This window comes from Trachypithecus francoisi, unplaced genomic scaffold (assembly GCF_009764315.1).
Source record: "Trachypithecus francoisi isolate TF-2019V2 unplaced genomic scaffold, Tfra_2.0 Lachesis_group21, whole genome shotgun sequence".
NCBI classification, from domain to species: Eukaryota; Metazoa; Chordata; class Mammalia; order Primates; family Cercopithecidae; genus Trachypithecus; species Trachypithecus francoisi.
The window spans coordinates 6,608,040-6,631,462 of NW_022681467.1; the positions used below are offsets into that span (position 1 = coordinate 6,608,040).

Genomic DNA, 23,423 nt, shown 5'->3' on the forward strand with positions numbered 1-23,423 from the left:
GTAAAGCAAGCAAACAAAAAAGTACTAAGAAAGGAGAAGTATTTTCCTATGAGCTGCTATGAATCTTGTTAGATTTAAGATTTGGAGATGGTCAAGTGAATGATGAAAACACAGAGACTGTGCTTGCTTTGTAAACCAGGAAGCCTGGCGGAGAGTTGTTTGGAGGGGGGCTTCCAAATGTTGCAGAATCCAGGATATGGGCAGCTCTTTGGATCCCAAATGCATCCTGGAATTCTGCACATTCCTAAATCCTGCAATGTGCTGATAAGGCATTCACCCATGTGGAACTCTTAGAATCTCCTCAATGGCCTTCCATATGGCTGATGCCCTCACACGGACAGAGAGACTTGGTTTAGTTTAAAATGCACACCCAATCAAAGATTACAAAGAAACACATGAAGAGGAGGAGAAATAATCCCAACTTGGCTCTTTTACATTTTTCAGAAAATAAATAAATAGAGGGAAGAAAAAATGAAGTCAGAACTTACAAGTGCAAGAGCTTGGAAAATGATATTGATTAGACAAAGTTGCAAGAAGTGTGAGTACCAGTGAATGTTGAGTTCTTATCAACTGTTTTAAAAATTTCTGACTGGACACTGGGAGGGCATTATATCTGGAAAATGTCATTTTCAATGATATATATGCTTGCTTTAAGTTATTGTCCCTTTGTAACAACCACCACCTTAAAACTAGAAATTCAATGAACATTATCTGAATCATATATTTAAAAGTAACACGGCAAATATAACAAATACAAGGTACAAATATAAGGTGTCTTTTAAAAATGATTTTGAGGAACAAAGACAGTCAAATAAAGATTACCCACATTTTAGCTGGTCTTAATTTTCCTTCTTCTTTTTTTTTTTTGAGACAGAGTCTCACTCTTTAGCCCAGGCTGGAGTGCAGTGGCGCGATCTCAGCTCACTGCAACCTTTGCCTCCCAGGTTCAAGTGATTCTCCTGCCTCAGCCTCCCGAGTAGCTGGGATTACAGGCGTGCGCCACCATGCCTGGCTAATTTTTGTATTTTTAGTAGAGATGGGGTTTCGCCATGTTGGCCAGGCTGGTCTTGAACTCCTGAACTCAGGTGATCCGCATCCTCCGTTTGCCTCCCAAAGTTCTGGGATTACAGGCGTGAGCCACCGCGCCCAGCCCTTAATTTCCATTTCTGAATAAAGGGGTTAGAAACGTTTCCTTTCCTCTTTGAGTTAACAACATTTCTGGACATTTTTTCCACCTTCTGCTCTATTACCATTGGGTCAAAATAGAGCAGCAAGGGGGATAGGTTTACTGGTCATTCATTCATTTAATACATATTTGTTGAATGCCCTCTATGGCATTTTGTGCCGGGCACTGCTGCAGGTGCTGGGGGTACAGCAATGAATTAAGGGAAAAAATTTCCCTGCACGTGGACCTGATGTGCTGGTGATTACCTGATTTCACAAAAGTCAGCCAGCAACTGAGAGCTGAAGCCAGGGGCCTGAGCATGATAGTATCCCTTTGGGTTGGACTTGACTTTAGCAAGCAAAAAGACTTGTTTGTAAATTATGTTCCTCAGTCAGCTTTAAGAAAGCTGAATTCTATCAGAGAGAGAAAAAGTTATTGCACAGTATTTTAGACCTAGACCTAATTATATACATTTGTTCTGATAATATAGACAATAAAAATGTACACTGTTTTAAGGTAAAAAATACAGAAAAAATATAATTTTGCATTGGAAAAATCTACTTATATTTTGGTGTATTTCCTTCTAGTTTTTCTTTCCCGTGGAAATGTGTTTACCTATATACACAAGAAAAGGTTTCTTTTGCTGTCTGTCAACCATAAAGCCTTCTTCACCCAAGAGATAACAACAGCTGCACGTTTATATGCATGTATGTGCATATACCAAGTGTAGGAGTATATATGTATATTATGTGCATATAACCTATAATATAGTATATACATATATAAACATAAATATGTTAATATCTATGCATATATTATATATGTATACAATATATTAAGTGTATACAGTACACATGTGCATGTTAATATGTTATATCAATCTCAAATTGCACACTGTACATATATGTACATATATGAACTCACAAACACTATTCACATACTCCTAAATAATTACTTTCTTGGTAATCATCATACCTACTCTAGTCAAGTCCTGAGAGAAGAAAGCGCTGCGGCTGGGTGCGGGAAACACAGGGTACTCACGCCTTGCAGGGTGATTAGGAGAGTGAAAAATGTCCTCATCGTGTGGGCGGACCCTTTTCAGGCCACAGGAACTTGACTTGATAGGAACCCATCGTGGGGCTCCCAGAACTGACTCCCTGGCTTCTCGATGCCCTCTGCTGGCCAGAAGCACCCCTCAGGCTTCTCACCCATAAGCAGAGGCCTGTCTGCCCCCGCAAGGGGCCTGGCTGGGCATTCAGTCCCCTTGCCTTAAAATGGAGTTCCTAATTCTGGGCCTGGGATTCCTTAGCAGCTGGTAGAGGGGAAGAGACAGTCGTAATTGGGAGAGTTCACTCTTTTCAAACGCAGACTCGGGCTCTGAACAGGCTTTCCTGCATCTTAGAAGAACTGGGATGATCGCTGAGTGCCTCTAGGTCTCTAGCCCCTCGGTGCTCCAAGTGTGGCACACAGACCAGCAGCATCAGTGTCGCAGGATGCGGGGGGTTCTTGATTAGCAATGCAGACTCGGGCCTCACCCTAGACCTCCTGAATCAGAACGTGCATTTCATTAAGGAAGCCCAGGTGAGAAGGGCTGGTAGAGAAGAACTTGGAATTCCGCTTTCTATCTTGGCAGCTGGGGGTCCTTGAATGACATGGAGACCCCACAGGATGGTATGACCACCCAGAATATCATCTCCTCTCTCTTGCCTATGCTTCAAGAAGGACACGGGAGGGGATGTGGGGTTCCTGAGCCTCGGGTGCAGCATTTGTTGGGGTGAGATGCCTGCAGCCATGTCTCCTAATACACAGGAGCCCAGAAGGTGTGGCTGGAAGGTCTGAGGCCTCCATCATCTGCAACCTAATCACAGTGAGACTAACGGTTGGGAGCAGGAGTTTCAAAGACCTTGAAACCACACAGTGAACTCTCATCTAGAAGAGAAATATGGAACCAAGGATCTGAAGGGGGTTCTGGGTCCCAGTCGTAACGAGGCCCAGGCACTGGGCCAGACTTGGTCTCATCTCACACATGCATCTTTCATTGGGAGGGGTGCACTTGGGGATTCTGGGCTCCCAAGATGCTAACATAGAACTTGGCCACTTACAGACCTTCCACTGGCTCGACTGTTTCTTTAATTAGTGAAAGAGTTTAGCAAAATAAGCATTACTGGAGCTTGGTTATGGCTAGTCAATGGTGGACTCTGAAAACAGGGGCTGAGTAGGCGGAATTCTAGACATGGGTCCCTAAGATTCTCAGGGTCTGTGAGTGGGATGAGCTATCAGCCTTGTGACTCTGCTGTGCTGTATGGCACAGTTGACCTTTAGGTAGAGAGATTGTGCAGGTACCTGATCTAGTTGCAAAGAGTTCTCAAAAGCAAAAAGGGAGCCAGAGAGATTAGGAATGATGGTGGGAAGAGGTCCACACGTCCAGGTGAAGGTGGAGGGGCTCTGTGGCTTTTAGGAACAGTGGGACATCCCCAGGTGACAGCCATCAAGGAGCTATACAGCCACAGTGAACCGGTGCCTGGTAATGATTTCTCCCAGGGCCTCTGCAAAGGGATGTATCCCTGGCTACACCTTGATTATGGCCTGTGAGACTAAGAATCCAGCTGGACTTCTGACCTACAGAACTGTAAGCTAATCAGTGGGTCTTGTTTTGAGCTGCAAAATATGTGGCATTTTGTTAGGCGGCAACAGAAAATGAATGGAAGGGTTTAAAAGGGAGGAAAGGAGTGTTTTGTCATTTAATTCTTAAGATGTTTCTGTCTTGGTTGATGGGAAAGGTTGCCAAGAAATATATCCGATGGTGGCAAAATGGATAAATTACGAGTGTACATTTTTTCTATGAAGATAATGTACTAACAAGTGATGATTCAGCTTTGGGTGGGAGGTGAGGGAATGGGGGTGTATAGGAATGTGGATGAATATTTTCTGATTTGTTTTGGTAAGTTCTTGATGAGGTTGACATCTTGGGTGCCCTGAGTGGGCACAGGGCAGCTCTGATTCAAGTTTTACTTGCTGTCCTCTGGACAGAAAGGAGCTCCCCTGGAGCACAGCCAGACCCTGCATCTGAAATTAAGACAGGACTCTGACACTCGGCACCATGTCCTACCATTAAATGGGCTTTCAAGTGGATCAAACGTATCCTCAGATAATCCTGCACATTCAAACATCCCAAAGAGGTTGCTGCACATGTATACTGAGCCTCACACACTTGACAGTCAATGTGAATCAGACTAGTGTACTCTTCCCTGAAACACAGAAGCTTCTGGAAGGTCCAGCAAATAGGTAGAATTCTTTGGGCTTGGTCCACCTGCTCTGATAATGGGTGGGGTGGGGTGAAACAGTTTCTGGAACAACCAAGTGCTTGTTGGAGGCAGCAGTTGGGAGAGGAGGACACTGCCCTGGCGGCTGAGGTCCTGAAAGCTTCTTCAGGCCTTGGCGTCCACCAGGGCTGACCTTGGCAGGACAGCTCTCCTGGCGAGGTGCAATGGGATGGGTGGAGGTGAGTGATGTGCCTCTCCTTTTGTGTACCAAACTGCCTTGCCCACAAGGGTCATGGGCATTTCCTCCTTCATACCAAAAGTTCCTGCAGAACAGCTAAGTAAGATAAGACCATCTCCTGAAACCAGTCCAACTGTCCCATAGAACTGATGTTTATAGTTTCTTTTGAATTAATATAAAAACTGACTCTCAGCTTTAAAACTTGAGAAACGTTCATTTGTCTTCTCTGAGCTCTTTTCTCAGGAAACGGACCATTAGGCCTCCCAGATGGCATCAAGGAACTGAAACTCACCAGATCATTGTGTCTGGACAATGAGGAGTCAGATCTCTCCTTCATCGTGATGCCTGATGGACTGCCTACTTCCTGCGGAGCAACTCCTCTTCCTTACTTCTCCCTAATTCCTATTTGCCGGAAGTTGTCTACCTTCCTTCCCTGCTATATAAATCCACGAGATGGATTTGAGACTGATCTCCTATATCCTCAGCTGCAGCACCTGATTAAAGCCTTTTTCCCTGGCAATATTCGTTGTTTCAGTGACTGGCTTTCTATGCACTGATGAGCAGGACCTAGACCAAATCCCTGGCATTTCAGTAACACTTCCACAAAATACAGCTGATTAAAGAGCTCACATTTCAACCAAAGATCATGGACCCCCATCTTGGCCATCTTGGAACTTCTACAGCAAAGTCCTGCCCAAAGAAGACTTGATATACATATTCTCATGTTCATACAGAGATTTAAAAAAATTGAATGGTAAAAAGATCATTCAAGTCAGGGGCATCTACTCAGTGGCTCAAAATAGCTCCCAACCCCAGCCCAGACATAGAACCTCTTACAGGGGGGGTCGAATGGTGTGTATGGTCCTTCATCATCATCTTCGTCCTCCTCTTCCTCCTCATCATTCTCATTGTCCTCATTTTCATTCTCTGTTTCGTTGCCAGCCTCAGCCACAACATCGTCCCTCCGTGTCCCATTCACACCCCTGTCTGGGGCACTGCTGGGCCCTGTCCCATTCTCCACGGTGTGCTTAATTGGGATTTTGATGGCCACCTCAGATTCCCCGTTGGTATAAGCCCTGCTGTTTATCAATCTTTGTCTCTGGAAAGAGAAAGGCGCACTTTTACCACGGTCAGCGGGATTGCAAATACCTTACACTCAGAACACGAACTGTTGAGATTTTTTCCTGGCAGCTGATGAGATGCTTCCAGAAGACCCTGGAGTGAAGTTTTAAGGGGCCTCTCAATGTGATAACCAATCCCAGACAACTTCCTTCTGGGAGGAAAGATTAGTCTTTTATGACCCATTAGAATTTGCAAATCCCCTTAGAGGAAAATTCTTGTGTCTGGGATGTGCAGTTCCTTGATACTCTGTGTACTGTGGTGTCATCTTTCTTCCCCAGACTGCAGGAGTTCCTGGGTCCCTATGTGAGAAAGCTGAACAACTGTGTTTGGACTAGTGTATCAATAAGGCTACACTCCAGAAAACGAATGCACAGCAAACTTCAAGTTAGGGACTCTTTAAATACCTTAGTATTACTTTAAACTAAGGTAACCCTTAGTTAGTAACAATTTCTGTGCAAGTTCACATCAGGAAGCTTTATTAAAATGGAACAATAGAAGAAAAATATGGGTGAAAGGGAGAAAGAACAGAGGAGTTTTCTATATAAATGGGAATTAGTCCATGTCTCAACACGTGGAGGGAACAGCAAGGGCCAGATACACAGCTGGTCCGGGGAACTAAGATTGGGAAATGGCTGAGGGATGCTGTGGTGTTCAACTTTGAGTTAGGTGCTGCTTCTTTCAAACAAGAAACGTTCTCTCTTTCCCAGAGTTTCCCACCCCGTCCATTGTCAGTGGACAGTGCTTTCCAAGGTACCTCATTGATCAACATGCGACTGGCCATGGAGAGCCGGGTCTTGGGGGGAAAGTGGCTGGTGATCATGATTCGAAGGCCAGCCTCAGAGAAAGAAAGCTGATGTGGGTAGGCCGACAGCAGCTCGTCCACCATGATCACTGATGCTTTGCGGTGGAAATTTGCTAGGGAAATGGAAAACATAAGGTAAAATAACATTGAGGTCAGGAGCAGGAAAGAGGCATTCATTTATTCTTCCTTCCCTTCCTTTCTCTTCCTCCCTTCTTTCCTCCCATCCATTCACCCATCCATCCATCCATCCATTCATCCACTCTTCTTTCCTTATTTCTTCCTTCCTTCCACCGATCAATCCATTCATTCTTCTTTCCATCCATTCAACTCACCTATCCACCCATCCATCCACTCTTCTTTCCTTATTCCTTCTTTCCTTCCTTCTTTCCATTCATCCAGCCAGCCAGGAAGGGTTGCAGTGAGCAAATTTTGAACAAGAGTCAAAATCTCCTTTCCATGGGTGTTAACGTTAAATCTTTTGAAAGGACTTGAAACAATTTAAGCATCATTCATTGACATGGTAAGAATTAATGATACCATAAGAGAATTCCTCCTTGTCCACAAAGGATTCTTTTCCCACCACTCAGATCTGGGGCACAGAGAAGACTCTAAGAACTTTCTACCCCATACGCCCTTCAAATGTCAGCAATATTCATACTGAGCTGTTAAATGCTACTGGATTGACGTTAGTGCAGTTCTGCACTGGGGGACATGGTGGTGAAATGTACACATTCCCTCAGTGCAGTCTATGAGCAGAGCTGACAAGGGGTTGGTGAGTTGTTCATGTTACAGAGAAACGAGGTCAGAAGGGTGCTTGGGACAAATCCTGTGTGATAATTCACCAGAAGGCCTAAAAAAATGTTGCACGAAGGGTCCAGCTCCCTCTCTGTGAATGAGCAGTATATGCACACAGCTCAAGGGTACTTGGCTGCAGCCTCTTGTAGTACTAGCTCCTGTTTTCCAAGTCACTAAAGCATGAAGGGATCTCTGGAAACACTGGCTAATCCTAGGTAGCTCTCTTTGGCATATTCCTTTTATGATTATAAACTACCCAGAAGAAAATAAACTCAATAAAATCCTCATGTGAAATGGCACTAAATCACTTAAGTCATTTGTTAAACATATGTATAATCATTCACAAAAATATATCAAATATTTAATTTTGAAAATCTAATAATGATGCAGTGATGTCAGAGATATATTCGAAAATAACCCATAGATGTATTTGAAAATAACCTTTCTAATTTCTTTTTTTTTTCCTTCCTGCAAAGCAACCATATGGGAACAAGAAAAAATAAACTCTTACACTTCAAGAGAAAAGTTTAAAAAGTTAAATAAAAAACACACTCCAGGCAAAATTCAATGATAATTTTCTGAGTTCCTCTAAGAAAAAATATTATATATTTGAGAGCGCCATATTATTTCTCTTAGTATCTCAGCTGTTTTGTAAGACTCGATTGAACATAAGAATTACTTTGAAGGGGAAGGTACTTTTCTATTTCTATTTGCAGCTTGAAAACTGAGTTAGTGTAGCCTTAAAGTGAATTTGGATCTAGTAATACACTAATAACACCTGTCATTTATAGAGCATTGCATTAAACTCTTATACATATTTATCTGCTTTGCTTATTACAAAAATGATTCTCATATTTCAGAAGAGAAAATTGAGGCTTAAGAGGTTATATAACCCGCTTCATGGTCACACGGCCAAAATAGGACAGAACCGGTATCTCAGAACCTAGGATCCCCTTTCCTTTGCCGTCCTGTTCTCTGCAGCACTCCCAGCAAATGTGTTGCCTGGAAATTTCCAGGGGGCTTTTTGAGCTCCAAGGGGCTTACCAGGTATGAGATGGCTCCATGACATTGTAGTGAAAGGGAGGGTTGGAGGACTGGAAACTTCTGCTCCATCTTGGGGCAGGGAGTGTCCTCTCAAGGCCAGCTGGGACACCCCCTGTGTGGCTATGACAGTGGGCAGATGGCTCATATTCTAGCACTTTCTTCTCGCACACAGTATCCCCTTGGTTACCTTTCTTTTCTTTTCTTTTCTTTTCTTTTTTTGAGATAGGGTGTGGCTCTGTTGTCCTGACTGGACTGCAGTAGAGCAATCTCGGCTCCCTGCAACCTCTGTCTCCTGAGTTCAAGTGATTCTCATGCCTCGGCCTCTCATACAGCTTGGATTACAGGCTTGGGCCACCACTCCCGGTTAATTTTGTTGTATTTTTAGTAAATATGGGGTTTTGCCATGTTGGCCAGGCTGCTCTTAAACTCCTGGCCTCAAGTGATCCTGCTGCCTTGGCCCCCACAGTGCACTCCTTGGTTACCTTTCTTAAGTAGCACCACAGTTGCGTCACAGTTGCTGCTGTCATCAATTTCAGCATTGTTGGCCAATCCGTTGACCATGTTCCCGGCACCTTTTGTCCTCCTCTCAAAGCACTGATGTATGCAAGCGTTATATCTGAGCAAAGTAACAAGTGGGCAGAGTCCATCAGTGTTTGCCATTCTCCCATGTCTCAGCTCCCACCAAGTGCTCCTGGGAGCTCTCCCAGTCTGCATGTACAGTCCCCAGGGCTCAAGTTGTTATTGTTCTAATTTTCTCAACCCATTCCCCCTTAGAATATACAACCTGTCCCATTTCCCAATTTATGAACAAATGGTAGGTGAAAAGAAAACCACCATTATAGAAATAAACCAGATCACATTGCTTACTTTGCAACCTCTTTCATGCCAGTGGAGGCCTCTCTGGGATTGAGCTCCCCTTCTCAGTCTGCACATGGAAGGACTGTGCTAAGACTCAGTGGGATGGTCAAGGTCTACCTCCTCTGGGTCACATCTCCAGGGCCTTTGTAATCAGGGACCAGTTTTTGGAAGAAGGAGAAGCTGCCTCATCCACACCACTCCCCAGGAGCAGTGGCTGTGTGTCACGGTCTATGTGCTACAGGTCGGTTGGCCATCTAGGTCTCTATGTCTTCGGTTTCCTGAGGTCACGGATTGGGATTCTGTAAATTTCTATGACTATCGTGCCTAAGTTCCAGATCCATTGGGCCCTTGGCTTTATGAAAACTTCTAGGCTAGGATCCTCCAGATTGATCAAGTGAATACATTGTACAGTGTTCCTTACATGCCCCAGCAGGCTCAGGTGGGAAGGAAAGAAGTTTGCACAAGTTCCAAGGATGGTTTTTTGCGAGTAAATGTTCCAGTCTCCCTAGCTTTAGTATGAGAAGATTCCCACAGAGGAATTCTAGAAAACTCATAAAAACTCATGGGCAAAGACAGCCAGGGACAGTTTCCAGGTCACAGAAGGCTGCTATTGCTTTTTCCCACTCCATCGTTTACTGGCCATGGGACAGCTCACTGGGGGCCTCCAGTTTGACCTCCAGCCTCCCATAGGAATGGCAGCTAGGCATGGTGACCTTAAGTTGACAGCTGGAAGGCCACACAACCTGGCAGTGGGACAGCTCACTGGGGACCTCCAGTTTGACCTCCAGCCTCCCATAGGAATGGCAGCTAAGCATGGTGACCCTCAGTTACCAGCTGGAAGGTCACTCAACCTATGTTTCTCTTCCCCTCCTCATCTCTTTCGCTGCTACAGACATGAAGCTCTCTGAGTTCCCTCCCAGCTATCTCCCTTGCGCCTGATTCTTCAGTGGGGGCAGCTCTAGGGTGGCTGGCTTATGGCAACAAGACCTCAGAGAGACGAAGAGGCCCTCTGTAGCTGGACCGTCTCATCCATGAGTTCTTTCCTGTACTCTCTAGGAATATGCAGTTACTACATTGCATAAGAGAGAACAGAAAACTAGTCTAAGTGATGGGTGCCATTTGTAGTTTATAAGACACGAAGCATAGAATTAGAACAGCACTATTTTGCAACCCAGATGAAATAATGGATCCAGATACTGAGCACTGATGGCGGCCAACATTACAGAGAGAGAAAGGCAGACGTCGCCGTGCTTCCTGATGATGGAACTCGCCACCACTTGAGACATAGTCTAGCCCGAATCAGATCAATTACAGACATACAGGAAACACAGAGGCCAAGGGAACAGACTGCGCCACAGCATGGGCTGTAATCAACACTTTCCAACCCCGGGCAACTCTGCGGAGCAAACAGCCAAACTTCATCAAAGAACAAAGTGCAAGGAAAATGCACACAGACATGCACATACAGACACACAGAGACACACAGACACAGACACACACACACACAGACACACACAGATGCACAGAGACACACACACACACAGACACAGACACACACAGACACATACACAGACACAGAGGCCAAGGGAACAGACTGCACCACATCATGGCTGTAATCAACACTTTCCAACCCCGGGCAACTCTGCGGAGCAAACAGCCAAACTTCATCAAAGAACAAAGTGCAAGGAAAATGCACACAGACATGCACATACAGACACACAGAGACACACAGACACACACAGACACATACACAGACACAGAGGCCAAGGGAACAGACTGTGCCACATCATGGGCTGTAATCAACACTTTCCAACCCCGGGCAACTCTGCGGAGCAAACAGCCAAACTTCATCAAAGAACAAAGTGCAAGGAAAATGCACACAGACATGCACATACAGACAAACAGAGACACACAGACACAGACACACACACACACAGACACACACAGATGCACAGAGACACACACACACACAGACACAGACACACACAGACACATACACAGACACAGAGGCCAAGGGAACAGACTGCGCCACAGCATGGGCTGTAATCAACACTTTCCAACCCCGGGCAACTCTGCGGAGCAAACAGCCAAACTTCATCAAAGAACAAAGTGCAAGGAAAATGCACACAGACATGCACATACAGACACACAGAGACACACAGACACACACAGACACATACACAGACACAGAGGCCAAGGGAACAGACTGTGCCACATCATGGGATGTAATCAACACTTTCCAACCGTGGGCAACTCTGCGGAGCAAACAGCCAAACTTCATCAAAGAACAAAGTGCAAGGAAAATGCACACAGACATGCACATACAGACACACAGAGACACACAGACACAGACACACACACAGACACACACAGATGCACAGAGACACACACACACACAGACACAGACACACACAGACACATACACAGACACAGAGGCCAAGGGAACAGACTGTGCCACAGCATGGGCTGTAATCAACACTTTCCAACCGTGGGCAACTCTGCGGAGCAAACAGCCAAACTTCATCAAAGAACAAAGTGCAAGGAAAATGCACACAGACATGCACATACAGACACACAGAGACACACAGACACAGACACACACACCACAGACACACAAAGAGACACCACACAGACACACACACAGACACAGAGACACACACAGACACCACACACACACCCCAAACACACAGACACAGACACACACACAGACACACACAGATGCACAGAGACACACACACACACAGACACAGACACACACAGACACATACACAGACACAGAGGCCAAGGGAACAGACTGCACCACATCATGGGCTGTAATCAACACTTTCCAACCCTGGGCAACTCTGCGGAGCAAACAGCCAAACTTCATCAAAGAACAAAGTGCAAGGAAAATGCACACAGACATGCACATACAGACACACAGAGACACACAGACACAGACACACACACACACAGACACACAAAGAGACACACACACAGACACACACAGACACAGAGACACACACAGACACACACACACACACCCCAAACACACAGACACAGACACACACACAGACACACACAGATGCACAGAGACACACACACACACAGACACAGACACACACAGACACATACACAGACACAGAGGCCAAGGGAACAGACTGTGCCACATCATGGGATGTAATCAACACTTTCCAACCCTGGGCAACTCTGCGGAGCAAACAGCCAAACTTCATCAAAGAACAAAGTGCAAGGAAAATGCACACAGACATGCACATACAGACACACAGAGACACACAGACACAGACACACACACACACAGACACACAAAGAGACACACACACAGACACACACAGACACAGAGACACACACAGACACACACACACACACCCCAAACACACAGACACAGACACACACACAGACACACACAGATGCACAGAGACACACACACACACAGACACAGACACACACAGACACATACACAGACACAGAGGCCAAGGGAACAGACTGTGCCACATCATGGGATGTAATCAACACTTTCCAACCCTGGGCAACTCTGCGGAGCAAACAGCCAAACTTCATCAAAGAACAAAGTGCAAGGAAAATGCACACAGACATGCACATACAGACACACAGAGACACACAGACACAGACACACACACACACAGACACACAAAGAGACACACACACAGACACACACAGACACAGAGACACACACAGACACACACACACACCCCCCAAACACACAGACACAGACACACACACAGACACACACAGATGCACAGAGACACACACACACACAGACACAGACACACACAGACACATACACAGACACAGAGGCCAAGGGAACAGACTGTGCCACATCATGGGATGTAATCAACACTTTCCAACCCTGGGCAACTCTGCGGAGCAAACAGCCAAACTTCATCAAAGAACAAAGTGCAAGGAAAATGCACACAGACATGCACATACAGACACACAGAGACACACAGACACAGACACACACACACAGACACACAAAGAGACACACACACAGACACACACAGACACAGAGACACACACAGACACACACACACACACCCCAAACACACAGACACAGACACACACACAGACACACACAGATGCACAGAGACACACACACACACAGACACAGACACACACAGACACATACACAGACACAGAGGCCAAGGGAACAGACTGTGCCACATCATGGGCTGTAATCAACACTTTCCAACCGTGGGCAACTCTGCGGAGCAAACAGCCAAACTTCATCAAAGAACAAAGTGCAAGGAAAATGCACACAGACATGCACATGCAGACACACAGAGACACACAGACACAGACACACACACACACAGACACACAAAGAGACACACACACAGACACACACAGACACAGAGACACACACAGACACACACACACACACCCCAAACACACAGACACAGACACCACACACACAGACACACAGATGCACAGAGACACACACACACACAGACACAGACACACACAGACACACACAGACACAGAGGCCAAGGGAACAGACTGTGCCACATCATGGGATGTAATCAACACTTTCCAACCGTGGGCAACTCTGCGGAGCAAACAGCCAAACTTCATCAAAGAACAAAGTGCAAGGAAAATGCACACAGACATGCACATACAGACACACAGAGACACACAGACACAGACACACACACCACAGACACACAAAGAGACACACACACAGACACACACAGACACAGAGACACACACAGACACACACACACCCCCCAAACACACAGACACAGACACACACACAGACACACACAGATGCACAGAGACACACACACACACAGACACAGACACACACAGACACATACACAGACACAGAGGCCAAGGGAACAGACTGTGCCACATCATGGGATGTAATCAACACTTTCCAACCCTGGGCAACTCTGCGGAGCAAACAGCCAAACTTCATCAAAGAACAAAGTGCAAGGAAAATGCACACAGACATGCACATACAGACACACAGAGACACACAGACACAGACACACACACACACAGACACACAAAGAGACACACACACAGACACACACAGACACAGAGACACACACAGACACACACACACACACCCCAAACACACAGACACAGACACACACACAGACACACACAGACACACAGACACAGACACCACACAGACACAGACACACACAGACACATACACAGACACAGAGGCCAAGGGAACAGACTGTGCCACATCATGGGATGTAATCAACACTTTCCAACCCTGGGCAACTCTGCAAACAGCCAAACTTCATTAAAGAACAAAGTGCAAGGAAAATGCACACACACACACATATATGCACACACACACAGACACAGCAACCAGTCAAGGGCCACCAATTCTAATGAGTGGAATTTATTTGGATTCTCATCTTTTAAATATTTATGATATTCATGAAACTAAAAGAAAACAATCAAAAAGACATTTGTGAGACCACTGAAAATTTGAACACTGGGTATTTTATAACATTAAGGAATTAGTATTAATTTTAGGTGTGATGATAATGTTGTGGTTATGTTACAGAAAATAGTCCTTTTAGAATCCTAAAAGAGTATCCAGCTATGTCTAGAGAAGTCCAGATGTATACTGGAATTTTTGTAGATGAACTAGTATGATGTCTGGGACTTCAAAATTATAGAAGAAAAGGGAAATGAATATAGTGTGGATGGGGCAACTGTGGGTTGATGGTTTCTGCGGCTGGTGATGAGTGCATGGGGTTCATCATACTATTCTGTTGACTCTTGTGTGTATTCCAAATTCTCATTAGTGAAAAGACCTCCACACTTTATAGACTCAACAAGGATGCCTTGCCCCACAGAGCGACAGGGAAAGAGGCAGTGTTTCTGTCATCTTGACTTAGAATCCATTTCCCTGAAAGAAATATTGACTTGCATAAAGGTTTGCTTTTTTTTTTTTTTTTTTTTTGAAACAGGGTCTTGCTATGCTGCTGAGGTTAGTCTCAAACTCCTGGCCTTGAGCAATCCTCTCACTCTGGCTTCCTGAATAGTTGGGATCATAGGCATGCACCACAGTGCCCAGTGATTAGGTTTTGGTTTTAAAGTACAAAAGCAAACCCATGTATTATACATTTATCAGGGTTTAGAGAACAGGATGATAATACTATACAGTGAGGGCTTTCTTGAAACTGGATGCAGAGTTAAACTAAGCTTATCTTAGCTTGACAGCTTAACTAAGCTGTCGCATTCCGTTCTCATGGAATATATATAATAATAGTAGAAATCATTATTAATCTTTTTTTGCAGAAGAGGAAACTGAGATTCAAGATGGCTGAATAACTTGGCTGAGGTCCCACGGCTGTCAGTGGCGGGGGGCTCCGCTGTCAGAGCTGAATGTGAGGCACTGGTTCTTAACCACCAGCACACGTAACCCATCTAGGGAACAAATCCCAGAGCAGTGACCTGGGATGTACAGAAATCAATCCTTGCCAAGACCAGGCATGCTTCATGCTCCCTGAAGGTTTCTACCAACCTGGACAATCTGAAATTGCTTTCTGACCTTCAGACAGAACTTTTAAAGTCATTTAAAAACTCTCCACCTAGGAGGCAGCTGACGATTTTAATATATGCTGTTTTTTTTTAACTACTGTTGCTGTTTTATATTTTTAATTGAATGTTTTAAATTTTGTGCTTGCACCCTGAAGCTATTTTATTGTGAAGCATGCAATTTTATAAATCAGATTTGATAAAACCCAATGATTAAAGCCTCTGATTGCAGAGGGGGATGGCTAAAGAGCAGAGATTTCAATTTAGAACTTAGGACCAGAATTTATGCAGAAAATTTCATGAGCACAGTAGCTTCCATTCCCGGTTTTGTTTGTATCCTGCTGGTTTGAACAGCTGGAATGTTGGTAAAAGTGAGGCATCAGCAGAAACACACCTCATTAGCTTCCACATTTGGTATGGTTTGGGGAAGAGGAGAGGATGTGTTCGCTGTTCTATCTTATTGTCCACGTGTTCCGCCAGCAACTCATGGGCTTCAGGGTGGCTTAGAAAGGGGAGCAGGGGCCATAGGATGCATGACAGCAAAATTCCTCAACTCTCCTTCCCTCTGGTCACATCTGTTTTTGAAGAATAGTTAACTCTGTGAAGCCCCTAGTGAATTCATTTTGAAACATACTTTCATGAAAATTAAGATTCAAGACCCAAGATTAATGTTGGGCATAGAGCAGTCACTGTACAGTGATTCTTCCAGAATAATCAACTAATCCACTTTTGGGAGCTCAATCAGACCCTCAAAATGTTAAAAAATTGAAACAATGCACTAGGAAACAACAAAGGAAGATGTGTGAGTACACACACAGACAGCAGTTTGAGGCTTCCCCACTTGGCACTGATTTGCTATATAGCTTTGCTGTTTGAGGCAAAGAGGCATAAGATGGGTGCTCTGATCTTTAAAGGCTTTTCCTTCAGGGGCTGGAAACTTTGGAAAGGCTTTGGGTCAACTCTGGCTTTCACGAGAGCTCATCTGTCGGTATGTGACTTCATGATCACTAATGAAGAAACTTCTGGTTTCTTCATTAGTTACCTTATGGTACCAGGACATGTATGAGTAAGGTCCTACTCTAGGAATGCCCTTCTCCACTAAGCTCCAGATGTGCTTGCTCCTGTGATATTTGCCAATGTCCACACTGATTTCTCTCAACAAGTGTCCCAGTCACTGGTCACCAGAATTAACTTTTGTCAGGCCTCAACAATAAGAAACCTTAATGTGTCAGTTCCAGACTGCTACCTGATATGTCCAAACTGGCCATTGTTGATGGATTTCTACTTTCTTGCCCCTAGAGAAGGCAGTCACTCCTACAGCTACATATGCTGGGGAAACATGGGCTAATTTAGAGGAAAAGAAGCCGCTCCCACAGGGGTGGGCAGTTGTAGCACAGAACATCTCTGCATTATTTATAACCTCCTCATCCCAGTGGTGCCTGGCAAAAACATCAACCAGCAGGCTCACAACCATGGTGCTTACATGGTACTTACAACTTAGAGCATGGGAAACATTGGCCACATAATTTTTTTTTTTTCAACGAGATGGAGTCTCACTCTGTCACCCAGGCTGGCATGGTGGCGTGATCTCAGCTCACTGCAACCTCTGCCTCCTGGGTTCCAGAGATTCTCCTGCTTCCTCCCAAGTAGCTGGGATTACAGGCATACACCACCACACCTAGCTAATTTTTGTATTTTTAGTAAAGACGGGATTTCACCATGTTGGCCAGGTGGGTCACGAACTCCTGATTTCAAGTGATCTGCTCACCTTGGCCTCCCAAAGTGCTGAGATTACAGGCATGAGCCACTATGCCTGGCAAATTCTTGGTATAAATAAGCTACCCCAACTCCAGGAGGGAAAAGAACATATGACTTGGTGGTTTTAAAATATATCAACAGTTCTTTGACACTCTTACCTTCACTAGGTGATGCCAGCCCTTTGAGTGTGGACTGGACTTAGTGACTTGCTTCTAATAAACAGAATACGGTAGAAGTAATGGCATGTGACTTCTGGGATATTATAAAAGGTGTTGCAGGGCCCTTCTTGCTCTCTGCTTGAATCACTTGCTCTGGAGGAAGCCACTCAAGCAGCTCTAAGGAGGAGCCCACGTGGTGAGAAACTGAGCCTGCCAGTCAAGAGCCAGCATCACTTGAAGGCAGGTTCTCCCACACCTGTCCGGTACATGATGGCAGCTCTGGCTGACTTCTTACCTGCAACCTCATGAGAGACTCTGAGCTAGAACCTTGCAGTTAAGCTGCTCCCGGATTCCTAACTCTCAGATAATGTGTGAGGTAATACATGTTTGTGCTTTTAAGTCATTAAGTTTTGGGATAGTTAGTTATGCAGCAGTGGATGACTAATACCACACAAATAATGGAAGTCCACAGATATTTGATCCATGATTTCAGTTGTCTCTTAACTAACTCTTCATCAGTTACCTCACAATAATTCCGTGCCAGGATATGTTTGATGAAGGTCCTACCCTAGGAATTCCTTCCGTAAGCAAGCCCTAGATACTGGGTCTACACAGACCACCGGAGGCTGGCTCACGTTGGCTGCCACATTGAGTAGACTGGCAGCAGACTACCTTGCATCTTCCCTCACCCTCTATTGCCGTGTAACGTATTGAGTTGTATCTCCTTTGTGTTAAGAAAGAGAGTGAAGAAACCTCCCAGAGCTAGGCTGCCAGATCCTGAAGAGAGATTAGGGGTTCTAGAGAGTTCTCAAGCGAAACATTGAAGCTTTGAGTTTATCATTGTATATGGGCTGGAAGGGTCACTACAATTGATACTAATCAAAATTATAGTGACTCACAACAGTCTGGCAGGGAGCCAAGTGACTGTGATGATACACACTGAAAAACCAGTCAGATACCCACCCCAACCCTCTTCCCATGTCATCACATAATGTGGAATGCAAGAAAGAGTTTTGGGAAAGAAATGAAGAATTTTACTTACTTCATGATGACAATGTAGATAAGATACATCAGCACAAGGACTAAAGACTCCCACCTGCATGTAAACCAAGAACAGTTAAAGACAGTCATAGACATCTGTGAAACTCACCTGCCCCCTTTTTAAAGACACATTTGATGCAAACGGCCAGGATAGTAAGAAGGCAGACGTCGCCAGTGATGGATACTTCCTGGTCTAGAGACATTCTCTATGCTGCACGAGGCTGTCAACCATCTTTCTCTTCTCTCCTCATCTAAAGGGAAAATGCCCCTTCCTCTCTGTTATTTGTCACTCAAAAGAGCTCTTCGAAAGCAACAAGCCTGTCATACATGTTGCTGAATATAGGTCAATGTGTACACATCTGGCCTCAGCTTAATCATTCACTGAAACTATTCAGATATATTTACAAGGGGAAACTAAAATGAGAGGAATTGATGGGGGTGCTTGAGGGATTGTTGGATATACAGGAGCCAGGCCAAAAGGGTAGAAGGGGAGAGAGAGGCAGGCAGGCAGACAGATGGAACCTGGGCAGGGAAGGTACCAGCCGAAGAGTAAGAAGGAATAAGTGGGAAGACATTCCACAGGAAGGAAGAAAAGAAAAACCCACTGGAATGCGCCTTGAGCCTCTAATAGTCTGAATACTTCTGTTTTCTTTATCTTAGTGGCTAACAACTAAAAACCAGGAACTTGTTTTCCCGGTTTCACTTTAGCTACAGAATTAAATTGGCTCATTGAGGGAGTAATTTTGGCTTCAACGTAGGTTGAAGTAGGTTACTGGAGAATGGTTGGATGAGGAAACTCCAGGTTATATCCATCCTTCCTTTTCTCTTTTCAAATTCCATGTCTAGAAGCTGATTCTAGAGAAATATTTGGTCAAATGTGAAAAGGATACATACACAAGGGTTTTTCTTGCAGCAGTGTTTATAAAAAAGTGAAAAGCTGGAAAGAGGCCAGATGGTTATAAAATGGGGCACTGGGTACATAAATGATAAGTATGTTCATCTATTCATTAAGAATGATTATGCAGCCTGGGCATGGTGACCCGCTCCTGTAATATCAGCACTTTGGGAGGCCGAGGGGAAAGGATCACTTAAGTCCCCAAGTTCCAGAACAGTCTGAGCAACATAAAAAGATCCAGTCTCCAGAAAAATAATTTAAAAATTAGCCAGGTGTGGTGGTGTGCCCCAGGAGTCTCAGCTACTTGGGGAGGCTGAGGCGGGAGGATTGCTTGAGCTCAGGAGATGAAGGCTGCAGTGAGCTATGATCACACCACTGTACCGCAGCCTGGGTGACAGAGTAAAACCCTTTCTTCCTTGTCCCCTCCAAAACAAATTATGCAAAGACGTATGTATTTATTCTAGAAAGTGCTCAGGATGCACTATCGAGAGAGGAAATCAGGGTATCCAACCCCTTTCAATTTCCGCCACATTTCTCAGCTTCCTGCATAGCAAAACTTCTTAAAGGGCTGTGCACACTGCATTTCAGTGCCTCTCATTCAGCTGGCAAATTTCTGTAGCCTAACTTCCACACCCACCGATCTCTTGAATCGCCTGTCAAGGGCACCAGTGATTTCCATCCACACCAATCCAAGAATGAGTGGGTGGTTGTCCGTCATCCTGTTCCATTTCTTGGTAGCATCTGAAAGGAGATCATCTGCCCCACTTCATAAAACCCTCTCTTCTGACTTCTGAGAGGCCACACCCCTGGCTTCCTTCCTGCCCCCAGCTTCTCCTTCTCCATCTCCTTTGCCTCCTCCACTCCTTCAGTTCATCCTCTCATTATTAGGCCATCTTTATCGCCTATGCTTTCTCCCTAGGTGACCTCATCCTGACCGATTGCTATAAAAACCAAATACGTGATAATGACCCCCAATTTGCACATCCACGCCACACCTCTCTCCAGCCCCAGATTCATACATCTGGCCTCTGCACCTGGGAGTCTAAATGTCTGTCAGAACGGAATTCTTCATTCTTACTTCCTAGCCTCCTTAAAAAAAAAAAAAAAAAAACCTGGGCTTTGTCATTTCAGTCAACTGTACCACTCCCTGCCCAGTCAAGCCCAGAATCTGGAAATCAATAAGGAGCACTCCCTTTTCCTCACTCCCATATTCATCGGACTCTGTGACTCAAGTATTTCATCAGTCATCGATTCTTTCCTCTCTACTGCGCCCTCCCTAGGTCATTTTCACTTCAACCTCTGAACTGGTTTCCTTGATACTATGGGAGCATGTCACTGTACTTCTTAAAATCTTTACTTACTTCCCAAAACGCTTAAGAAAAAATGGAAAGTTTCCTTTTACCTTGCAAATCCTGGCCTTTTCTTGTGTTTCCAAGTTGTCTTGTGTCCTGTCTGTGCCCCACCTCACTGGCCTTTCATTTGCACACAGCCATCTCCTTCCCTCTCCCAGAGCCTTTGCACTGAATGTTCTTTGGACCAGGAACACCTTTCTCTTCACTCCTTTGCTGGCCCCTTTTATCCTGCAGATACCAACTTTTAAATATCACCTCCTTCAAGCAATCTTCCCTGCCTGCCCCTGCCCGACTTTCTCTCACATGACCCCGTTTATGTTCTTTAAACCTCTAAGCAGTCTGTGATTATCTTGTTTATATATTTATTACTCATTTATTATCTAACACAAACCTGTTTCTAGCAGTCACTTGACACCACTCCTCACACCTGACACCTTCCCTGGTATCTGGTGTCTCATTTTCCAGAGATTTAAAATGCCGACAGCTGATTTCTCCCCATGCAGACACCCTCGGGTCTTGCCCACTCGCCTCTTCTCCCCAGCACAAAGCAACCCTCAGCTCATCTGTGCAGGTGACACTCCCTCCAAACATCAATTTTCGGTTGCAAAACGCCTCCAGTGGCCTGAACATGGTTCTTATCTCATCGAAACCAATGTACACGTAGCATACACTTCATGGTGAAAAGTAAGATTCATTCACAGCCCATTCATTTGGAAGGAACAGACTCCCAGGATCTGAAGGGGTGTCATGTTATTGCTTAGATGCATTTTAATAGATTCAGTGAGAAGTCACCAGAAAATGAATCAACTTTAATGAAATATTGTAGTCAGACTGAATTAAGTTCAGCACTTTCTAAACATGTCTATGTATGCTGTTTCTAATTCTTTTAGATCTTTTCAATTTTTAACTCATCAAAAGCCCTTCTGTTGCAATATTCAAACCAGGTTCTCTTTGGCCATTTTGCAGAGATGCCTGTAGGATGAGATTCCTTGCTTTTGTTGACATTTCAAGTTTGCTCTGTTGGCATTCAGACACAGGACTCACCAGGCTTTCTCCCCAGTGAACCCAGTGGGCTCTAGGAGGCCTCTGTGCGCCCCACCTACTGTTCCTTGTGCATTTTTGACCTGACTGAGTTTGGATCATCAAGCCTTGGCCTAATGCTCTTCAGGACCCCTTCCCCCCACCCCCTCTCCCCAGTGTGGTGAGCCTCTCCATGTGGCCCCATAGTTACACGTCAAGGGTCTACATCCCTCCAGCCTGAGAGAGCTCCAGGTCAGGCCAGCTCTGGTTTTGTATGACATGTTTCCCTGGTGTAGAGGAGGTGCTTAGGAAGTCACTTAGCTTTCCTTGGTCCCCTTTCTCGCCCTTTCACCTAGGACGCTGTGCACCTTCTCCCCTTTCCTTCTGAGCACACCTCACCCGCTGTCCTCTGAGGATCCTGTTCTGTGGCTGATCTGGGTTTGTTTCTTCCCTCCCCAAGCTTCCATTTTGAATCATTTTCAACGGATCACTGATTCTCACCAAAGACGGTTCCTTCTCAGATGAGAGGACTGCTCCTCTCCTCACCTGGGTACACCATTTGCTCAGGTTTCCTGAGCACAGCCCTGAACAGCAAAAGCTGTTCTCCAGCCCCACTGGGAAGAGTTTCCAGGTTGCAATCCCACGGTCTCTTTTCTCTCCCAAAGTCACAGCTTTGGACTCAACAGAAGAAACCAAACCATCGCCCTGCATTCTTTAGTTTTCTTGTTGGGTCTTCAGACTCCCTGGAGGCACATTCCAAATTCCGTCCAGCAATATTATGGGCCTTGCTCTGTGAGTCGAGCATACATCCTAATAGGTGGGCCTCTGACACTATTTTTTCTTTTTTTTGAGATGGAGTCTTGCTCTGTCGCCCAGGCTGGAGTGCAATGGCACAATCGTGGCTCACAGCAACCTCCGCCTCCAGGGTTCAAGCTATTCTCCAGGCTCAGCCTCCCAAGCAGCTGGGACTACAGGCATGCATCACCACACCTGCCTAATTTTTGTATTTTTAGTAGAGACGGGTTTTCACCATATTGGCCAGACTGGTCTCAAACTCCTAACCTCAAGTGATCCGCCTGCCTCAGCCTCCCAAAGAGCTGGGATTACAGGCTTGAGCCACCATGCCTGGCCGATGCTTCCTATTTCAATGTCTTTTAGCGCATAGGCACCTAACCGAAAAGTACTCACCACTATTTCCCTGCCTTTTCCCTGCTAAGGGAACCCCAACCACTAGTTCGAGGCAGGATATGGAGCCCTTCTGACCTCAAAGAGGGTGCGCCTTGCCCCTAGGCCCTGAGGATGAATCATGATTGGTCTAAAGTGGTCATTCTAATCTCCCTGGCTGCTCAGTGGTCAAGGCAGACCCCGCAGTGACCAAAGACAT

The 23,423-nt window shown here is 45.3% G+C and overlaps 1 protein-coding gene across 6 annotated transcripts in view; it reads right to left on the bottom strand.

The window, feature by feature from the left end:
- The window catches only part of SLC24A3 (solute carrier family 24 member 3), a 514,808-nt gene that overhangs the window by 32,848 nt on the left and 458,537 nt on the right, over positions 1 to 23,423 (bottom strand). For 4 of the 6 annotated variants that reach the window (XM_033185485.1, XM_033185491.1, XM_033185490.1 and 1 more), the window contains exons 9-13: positions 18,774 to 18,827; positions 8,912 to 9,045; positions 6,923 to 6,973; positions 6,543 to 6,703; positions 5,504 to 5,765 (exon numbers count right to left, since the gene is read on the bottom strand). In XM_033185485.1, the coding sequence (XP_033041376.1) occupies positions 5,504 to 5,765; positions 6,543 to 6,703; positions 6,923 to 6,973; positions 8,912 to 9,045; positions 18,774 to 18,827 (662 nt within the window). The remainder of the gene's footprint in view (positions 1 to 5,503; positions 5,766 to 6,542; positions 6,704 to 6,922; positions 6,974 to 8,911; positions 9,046 to 18,773; positions 18,828 to 23,423) is intronic. The other 2 variants (XM_033185486.1, XM_033185487.1) reach the window with 2 other exon arrangements.